This window comes from Chrysemys picta, chromosome 7 (assembly GCF_011386835.1).
Source record: "Chrysemys picta bellii isolate R12L10 chromosome 7, ASM1138683v2, whole genome shotgun sequence".
NCBI classification, from domain to species: domain Eukaryota; kingdom Metazoa; phylum Chordata; order Testudines; family Emydidae; genus Chrysemys; species Chrysemys picta.
Window position 1 is genome coordinate 34,389,643 of NC_088797.1, and position 8,737 is coordinate 34,398,379.

The window sequence follows — 8,737 nt, forward strand, 5'->3', positions numbered from 1 at the left end:
TACCCTCTGCACTCAACTCCCATCACCATGCAGTATAGCCATCCTGACGTGCAGCACTCATTGCACAGCACTCCAGACAGAAAGGCTGAGTATGATAACAGGACATATGCAAATCTGTGATTGTACCATTCCCCACCTCACCCCCTTGTCCTTTCTGTTTCCCAAGCAGTTGTGTTTCTTTTCAATAAATGGATTTTTTGGCTTTGAAAACATTCTTTATTATTGCATAAAGTAAAATATACCTTAGCCCAGGAAAGCAACAGGCACTGCAAGTCAGCGTAGCGAACACAGATTCCTACTAACATTGGAACCACTGCACTTCACTCCCGTGCAGGGCATCAAACATTACATCAAATTGCTCCCTCAAGGCATCCCTAATCCTTGCAGCCCCACGCTGGGCCCCTCTAATAGCCCTGCTCTCTGGCTGTTCAAATTCAGCCTCCAGGTGTTGACCCTCCGAGTTCCATGCCTGAGTGAATCTTTCACCCTTCCCTTCACAAATGTTATGGAGGGTACAGCACACGGATATAACCGCAGGGATGCTGTTATCAGCCAGGTCCAGCTTCCCATACAGAGAGTGCCAGCGACCTTTAAATGGCAAAAAGCACACGCCGCAGTCATTCTGCATCGGCTCAGCCTGTTGTTGAACCGCTCCTTGCTGCTGTCAAGGCTCCTTGTGTAGGGTTTCATGAGCCACGGCATTAAAGGGTAAGTGGGGTCTCCTAGGATCACAATGGGCATTTCAACTTCCCCTACAATGATCTTCTGGTCTGGGGAAAAAAGTCCCGGCTTGCAGCTTCCTGAACAGGCCAGTGTTCCGAATGATGTGTGCATCATGCACTTTTCCAGGCCAGCCTGCGTTAATGTCAATGAAATGCCCACGGTGATCCACAAGCACCTGGAGAACCATAGAGAAATACCCCTTCCAATTAACGTACTTGGAGGCTAGGTAGGCTGGTGCCAGAATTGGAATATGCGTCCCATCTATCGCCCCTCCACAATTAGGGAAACCCATTTGTGCAAAGCCAGCAACAATGTCATGCACGTTACCCAGAGTCAAAGCTCTTCTGAGCAGGATGCGATTAATGGCCCTGCAAACTTGCATCAACATGATTCCAACAGTCGACTTTCCCACTCCAAACTGGTTAGCGACCGATCAATAGCTGTCTAGAGTTGCCAGCTTCCAGATTGCAATAGCCACCTGCTTCTCCACTGTCAGGGCAGCTCTCAATCTTGTGTCCTTGTGCCGCAGGATTAGGGCGGGCTCCTCACACAGTTCCATCCGAAAGTTCTGCAGCCACTGCTCGTCATCCCAGACTTGCAAGACGATGTGATCCCACCACTCAGTGCTTGTTTCTCGAGCCCAAAAGCGGCGTTCCAGGGTGGTAAGCATGTCGGTGAATGCCACAACCAATCTCGTATTGTATGCATTACTCGAGTCTATATCATCGTTGGAGTCCTCACTGTCAGTTTGGATCTTCAGGAGTAGCTCGACTGCCAAACGTGAAGTGCTGGCGAGACTAGTCAGCATATTCCTCAGCAGTTCGGGCTCCATTCCCGCAGACCGAAAGGGAAAACAGAGCATGCAGTACAAACAGGGCTGGCTCCAGATTTTTTGCTGCCCCAAGCAAAAAAAAAAAAAGGGGGGCCGGAGTGCCGCCACTGAGGGAGGGGAAGTGCCCGGCCAGCGGCTGGGGTCCGGAGGCAAGGGGGCTGCCTGAAGCCCATAGCGCTCGGGCAGCTCAGCTCTTAAACAGAGCCGAAGAGTCAGGGGAGGAGCAGAGCCGCCGCGGGAGGGGAAGTGCCTGGCCGGCATTTTCCCGGACATGTTCGGCTTTTTGGCAATTCCCCCCGGATGGGGGTTTGAGTGCCGAAAAGCTGGACATGTCTGGGAAAAACCGGACGTATGGTAACCCTAATTGCTGGGATGCGAACCGATGCATCACGGGGCATTGGGACAGGACCCAGAATGCCCCACCCTCTTCCCACAAGCCACAGCGCCAGAATGGGAAGAGGTGCTCTATGGGATAGCTGCCCATAATGCACTGCTCCCAATGCCGCTGCAAGTGCCGCAAATGTGACCACGCTTGCAGCTGTCAGTGTGGACAGACTGCAGCGCTTTCCCTACGGCGCTCTCTGAAGACTGGTTTAACTCAAAGCGCTCTACATCTGCAAGTGTAGCCATGCCCTTTATCTCCTTTTTGGATGTTGATCCTAATAAAACCACCTATGCTCTTATTCATACAAGTATATCTTTCTTACAATAATACTTAGCACTTTTCATCAGTAGTCCTCAAAGCACATTTCAAAGGAGATCAGTATCACTATCCCCATTTTACAGCTACGGGAACTGAGGCACAGAGAAGGAAAGTGGCTTACCCAAGGTAACCAACACCGGCCAGTGGGAGAGCCAGGAATAAAACCCAGGTTGCTCAAGTCCCAGGCAAGTGCTCTATCCACTAGGCCACATCACTAATATAATGTAGCATGGAGTTCCTTAGGTTAACTATACATTGCATTTTTAAAAAAATATCCCTTTGTATCATTTATAAATGTGTTGCCTTTTAATTTCATGAGGCAACTCCCTGTCTTTGGATCACACACAAAGGTAAAAGAATCTTATCTGTGCCATTAATTACTGTATATACCTCTAGCAGTTCACTTCGGGCTTGTCTTCACCCTTTAGTGAAGACGCTAGTACGCTGATGGGAGAAGTGGGCATAGTTAATCCACCTCCCTGAGAGGCAGTAGCTATGTCAAAGGGGGAAGCTTTCCCGTTGATGTAGAGCTGTCTACACCAGAGGTTAGGATGGCATGGATTTTTCACATACCCCTGAGCGACATAATTATACTGATATAGGTCTGTAGTGTAGACCTGGCCTTTTTATTCGTCTCCTCTCTAAACGTCCCTACAGAAATTTCTCCACATCCCTAATAATTACTGTTTTATTTCCATTCTCTGGACATTTTCTGTTTCTGCTCTCTTTGGGGATGGGGATGATCAGAAATGAGCACACTATTCCAGAGAAGTTCCTGCCAGTCATTACAATACAGTATCATTCTCTATTTATTTAGATTCACAAAGCTCTCTGTATGGACAATCCCTTAGGTGGTGTCAGTATACCATAGAAGAGAAGACAGCTGTTCCTGCCTCCACACATCAACTAACAGAAGTTTTGCCCCCAAAACGGTGAATGCCAGAGATTCCATGAAGCCTACTAGGGACTTTGCTACTGCTATTGATTTTACCTGGAAGGTGCTCAGATACCAGGGTGATGGGCAGCTGTATAAAACGGACAGATGGCTGGATAGAGGGACAGATACGTATGGGGATGGAGCATAGATCATTTAATCCAAAACTTCTCCAACCCACAGCCTTCCCCAAACACCTGGGGGTGGAAACGGTCTTTGTTGCATCCCCAGAAGGTCACTCCGTGCCGGTGGAGGGGGACCAGGGGCAGGGTAGAGCACTCTAAGTTGAGGCGCCCTGCCAGCAGCCCCTCCCTGCCAGTCCGTAGTCAAGGGGCCCCAGTCCGAGCGCCTCCTCTTACAACTCGGCCAGAGATCCCAGAACACCTTCCTTGGAGGTTGGCAGTAGGGGGTACACCCAGAGTCACAGCCCTTCTGCACGCTCCCCGCTGGGATGAGGTGCCTGCTGGTGGCACAGGAGTCCCGCAGCCCTTGCACCAGTGGAGTCGCTCCTGGCGTTTGGGGCGGCGGCTCCCTGCAGGCAAAGGCTGCGGTCTGCCTGACTCCCCACTGCGGGATGTGAGCGCCCCCGAGCGGCTGAGGCCGGACAGCGTCACAGCGCAGGAGCGGGAGAGACTGGGGGAGCCTCGCCCCAGCACGCCCAAGGCAGCCCCCGGCCATGGCACCAGCCAGCCCCGCCCAGCTCTTGGGGCAGAGAAGGCTGCTGCCAGGGGCCTGGCTCCCCGGCCCTGCGCGGCGCCCAGTCACATGGTGTCTGATCTCCCTGCCCAGCGCGGCCGGTCGCGCTTCCTGGGCCGGGCAGGAAGCAGCATGGAGCTCGGCCGCGGCTGCTGAGCGAGGCGGCATCGGATCGGCCTCTGCGTCCGGGGCCCCGGAGCGGCTGCCCGGATGGCCGCGCAGGTACCAGCCGCAGCGCCTCCCTTGCCCCGAGACAGGACGCGGAGTCCCGCAGCCCTTCCATAGCCCCGTGCCCCATGTGGTGCTGCGCCCCCCAAACGGTGCAGCTCCATGCACCCCCCTCGAGCACCGAGCCCCTTCTATTACACTGAGCCCTACACCATGCACCCTCCCTATAGCTCTAAGCCCCATAGCCCCATGCATCCCCCTAGCTGGCAGCAAACCCTGTGCCCTCCCTATAGAGCAGAGTCCTAGACTGGGGAGGAGAGGAGAGGGCCCCTCCCCATGGAGCTGAGCCCTACTTATTACCTGTGATCATTAAACACCCCAGGGCACTGGACACTTGGCCCTGCTTTCCTGGGAGACCCTGGCCCACGCACACCTCCTCCGTGCGGTGTACGGTTCTAGCTGCTCCCCCTCCCCAGAGCCAGGTACATGGAGAGGACGTGGTGTTTGGGCAGGTGAATCAGTTTGGGAAGACCCGATGTCTCCTGGGAAGAGTCTGTTTGCAGCTGCATCTCTCTTTGCAGGGCTCTTCAGGGGAGGCCATGGACCAGCGGCTCCAGCAGGCCCAGAGATTCAAAGAGGACGGGAACCGGTGCTACAAGGACGGGCGCTTCAGAGATGCCGTGAGCCGCTACCACCGGGCACTGCTGCAGTTGCGAGGGCTGGACCCCAGTGTACCCTCTCCCCTGCAGGCCTTCGGGCGCGAGCAGCCGCCAGTGACACCTGAACAGGAGAGGGCACTGCATGGCACCCAGACCGACTGCTACAACAACCTGGCTGGTGAGGGATGGGGGGTGGCTGCTTTCTTGTGACATCACCACTGTGTCCCCCAGGGGTGTCCCAGCTCCCCAGTGACATCGCAGTGCACCCTCCCCCTTCGTGACACCCTGCCGTGCACCCTCCCCCACCATGCCCTGCTTGTGGGCTCCTTCATCCTCTGGTTGGCACTGCCACCACCCCACCCCCCACCTCCTCCATGGGCTATTCGGCCCCCTGGGTGCCACATCCACCGCCATCTCCCTCCACCCCATGAGCCACTTGAGCCGTGGATCTGCCACCACCATTTCCATCTGTGCGTGCCAGTCTCGTGGTAGTGATGCCACTGTGCTGTTACAGCAGTGACACTCCTTGCCCCCTTGCTCCATCTCACTGGTGCTGTTCCTCCCACCCCCCCCAGCCTGCTTGCTCCACATGGAGCCAGTGAACTATGAGCGGGTGAAGGAGTACAGCCTCAAGGTGTTGGAGAGGCAGCCTGAGAACCCCAAGGCCCTGTACCGCGCTGGCGTGGCCGCCTACCACCTGCGGGACTATGACCAGGCCCGGCACTATCTCATGGCGGCCTCATGCAGCCAGCCCCGAGGTGAGAGCTGGGGCAGGGTCGCTCATGGAGTGGGGGGGACTGGGAGGGTCACCCTTGATTGGGAAGAATCAGGGCCCTGTCTCCACGCAGCAGGGGAGCTGTCCTGCTGCACCCCATCCCGAGGGTGACCCCAAGCCGAAGGGCAGTGGGGGCAGGGGCAGCAGGACAGCTACCCAGCTACAACAGCACTGGTGGCAGACACCTCTCGGGGGTAGGCAGCAGGGACATTTCTTGGGGGCAGGGGACAGCTGTCGTCTGCAGTAGCATTGGCAGCAGGTAAATGTCTGGGCGTGAGGAGAGCGTAGTGGTGATATATCTGTGGGTGGGCAGGGTGGACACCTCTGGGGCAGGGAGCAGCTCTTCAGCTGCACGGGCATTAGCAGCAGGTGCCTGGCTTTGTGCTGGCGGAGGATGCTGGCGTAGGGAGTACTGGGAGTTAGATCAGGGCACAGGAGGAGGCTAGCTTAACACTTCAACTTGTGGGAACAGGGCGTAAGGGGAGGGGATGAGTTTGGGCATTCAGCTCACGCCTTGGCCTGTCCTGTCTCTCTCCTCTGCTCCATGGAGACGCCAACGTCAAGCGGTACCTGCAGCTGACAGAGTCCCAGCTCAGCACCTACCACCAGAAGGAGAAGCAGCTCTACATGGGGATGTTCAGCTAGCGAAATCAAGGCTCCCCCAACCAGATACCACCAGGGCCACATGGATGCACCCCCCTTTCCTGGACAGAACTCCAGGGCCATGTGGATGCACCCCCCTTCCCTGGACAGACTGCCAGGCCACAGGGACACCCCCACTAACATAACACCAGGGTAACGGGGATATGTCTGGCTTTCCATTGATGGCCTAGGACCCATGAGGTCACTTGGGACCTGGATTGCTAGAGAGGAAACCTCAGGCTGGTGGCTAGGACCTGCTTGGACTGCTCCCGTTTCTCTTGTCTGAGGACCAGTGTCCTCTCTGTTGCTCCCAAGGGCCTGGGCATTCCCAGAGTCACAACTGCACAGGCTCAACCACCCCATGGTTGTGGGGCCACAGGCAGGGAACGTGGGCTGGATCATTAGCTGTGTCACCCTGCTGGCCCTCTTCATAAAGTGACCTGTCTCCCTGCACTGTGTGTGTGTCTGTCCCTTCCCTGCCTGGGCTCTCCTTCAGAGGGAGCACTTGGGGAGCAGGGGGCTGTTTCAGGGACGTTAACCCCCTGCTCTGCTGCTATTGGTCTCATTTCCATAGTGATCGTAGCTGGGTCATTTTTATCCGAAGGCGTCTGAGCTGAGCCTGGCATCCTGAGCCACATGACCTCACCCCACCTGGGACCCTGGCCCCCTCTGGCCCTTACAAACAAGTAATTTCCAAAAGAAACAGAGGGTCCTGTGGCACCTTTGAGACTAACAGAAGTATTGGGAGCATAAGCTTTCGTGGGTAAGAACCTCACTTGTTCAGATGCAAGAAGTGAGGTTCTTACCCACGAAAGCTTATGCTCCCAATACTTCTGTTAGTCTCAAAGGTGCCACAGGACCCTCTGTTGCTTTTTACAGATTCAGACTAACACGGCTACCCCTCTGATAAGTAATTTCCACTTTCCTCACCCTCTCTGCAGCCAGCTGCCTGCAGCACTGGGGCTCATGCAGTGACTGCATGCTTTACACACGCTGCAGAGGGGCCTGGATTAGACTGGGACTGTGCAGGGAGGTGGCTTATCCCATTGACAGGGCACACGCTGCACTGGTGCCTGCACTATGCCCCCCCACTGCAGAGGTGCATCATACCCTTCCCACGCTATGCTCCCCTGAGGCCCCAACGACAGCTGTTCAGATAGAAATGAGGGGTGGGGGCAGCCAGGGCCGGCTCCAGGCACCAGCATTCCAAGCAGGTGCTTGGGGCGGCAGTCCGTGTGTTTTTGCCGCCCCAAGCAGCGCGCCGAATTGCCGCCGCAGACATTGGGGGCAGTCCGTGTGCCGTTAGGGCAGCAGGCACGTTTCCATGGCGGCGGCAACAATCTGGCGGCAGCTTCTATGTTCAGCTGCCTGCGGCAGCAATTCGGCAGCTTCTGTCTTCCAGCTGAAGACAGAAGCGGTCGCCGAATTCCGCCAGCGCGTTGTGCCGCCCTAACAGCACACTGACTGCCCCCACACTGCTTGGCGTGGCAAAGACAGTAGAGCCGGCCCTGGGGGCAGCTGCATTTCAGGTTCTGACATTTTGGCTGCTCATATCAGAGCTGGGCCTGGAGCCTACACTGTCTGGCTCATTCCAAGCAGCCAGGTGGGAGATCTGCTCTGGGGGGGTCATGGCTTCTTTCCCAAGGGCTCGGTTTTGTCAGGTCCTGCAACAAGCCTGACTCCTCCTCCCCTAGCCCTCCCATCCTAGCAAACATCCTTCATTCCTGCCATCCACACGCCCTGGCTCCTCCCTGCTGCTTAAGCAAACAGCTCCCCCCAGGCTGCCGACAGCTGGGAAATGGGACTGTTGATTCTTCTGAGCTCCCCCCTTGCTCTCGTCCCTCCTCTCCCTGCAATGTGCAAACACCAAGTCACCAGCAAACTGCTGGTGCTGCCCCAGCTTCTCAGCCCCAGGGCCCAGGCTAAAGAGTACTAAGGTGAGGCCAGTGCATGGCGTTGCTCCATCCTAGAGGGTGACCCCCAACCACCTCTGTCCTGTCCTGAGAGCTGGGCTTAGCCTCCTCCACTAGCGTGCCTGGTGCAGCAGCCCCTCCACCTGGCCTGCTGGAGTCAGCCCCAGAGGGCAGAGAGGCAGGAGGGAAGAGCCAGGGATCCACTCCAGGTAGGAAGTGCAGGTTTCTCAGGTGACAAGCTGATCCAACCCAGCCAGGAGCAGGGACCTGCTCCACCACCCCGCGTCTTGGCATCTGCCACAGGGATGTGAGGCTGTGACTGGGGTCATGGCCAGGTAATGTGAAGCCAGGGCCCCGGGCTCCCAGGGGCTAGATAAGGCTGTGGGATTGCCTGACAACGATCGCTAGGGACTACAGGAAGATTGTTGTGTTTTGTTTTAAACAAGGCCAGAATCGGGGGCTGGGGCAGAAGAGGGGACAGGAGCAGGGGCTGGGGTGGGAACGGGGGCAGAATGGGTCCAAGGTCCCTGGCAGCCAAGCTACGGGGGCACAGCCTCTCTTGATCAGGGTTTGGGGCCAAGGGGGCCTGTCTGCACAGAGGGTGACACCAGTGAAGACTGGTTCACTTGAACAGCTGCAGAGCTCCATGTGGACACTCCAGTTTCAGTGCAGCTGAAGCAGATTAGGAGCTG

The 8,737-nt window shown here is 56.5% G+C and overlaps 1 protein-coding gene across 1 annotated transcript; it reads left to right on the forward strand.

The window, feature by feature from the left end:
• The first annotated feature begins 3,812 nt into the window (after positions 1–3,812).
• Positions 3,813–6,585, forward strand: TTC9C (tetratricopeptide repeat domain 9C). The gene is made up of 4 exons (XM_005289266.4): positions 3,813–4,110; positions 4,638–4,893; positions 5,291–5,473; positions 6,041–6,585. The coding sequence occupies exons 1-4, from the start codon at positions 4,099–4,101 to the stop codon at positions 6,133–6,135; spliced, it is 546 nt and encodes a 181-aa protein (XP_005289323.1). The 5' UTR covers positions 3,813–4,098; the 3' UTR covers positions 6,136–6,585.
• The last annotated feature ends 2,152 nt before the right edge of the window (positions 6,586–8,737 follow it).

What these genes read in the sequence shown, in the direction of transcription:
- TTC9C (XM_005289266.4), top strand. An exon ending in CTGCTACAACAACCTGGCTG is followed by an intron (nt 4,894 to 5,290) that starts GTGAGGGATGGG and finishes CACCCCCCCCAG; the next exon opens with CCTGCTTGCTCCACATGGAG. An exon ending in CTCATGCAGCCAGCCCCGAG is followed by an intron (nt 5,474 to 6,040) that starts GTGAGAGCTGGG and finishes TGCTCCATGGAG; the next exon opens with ACGCCAACGTCAAGCGGTAC.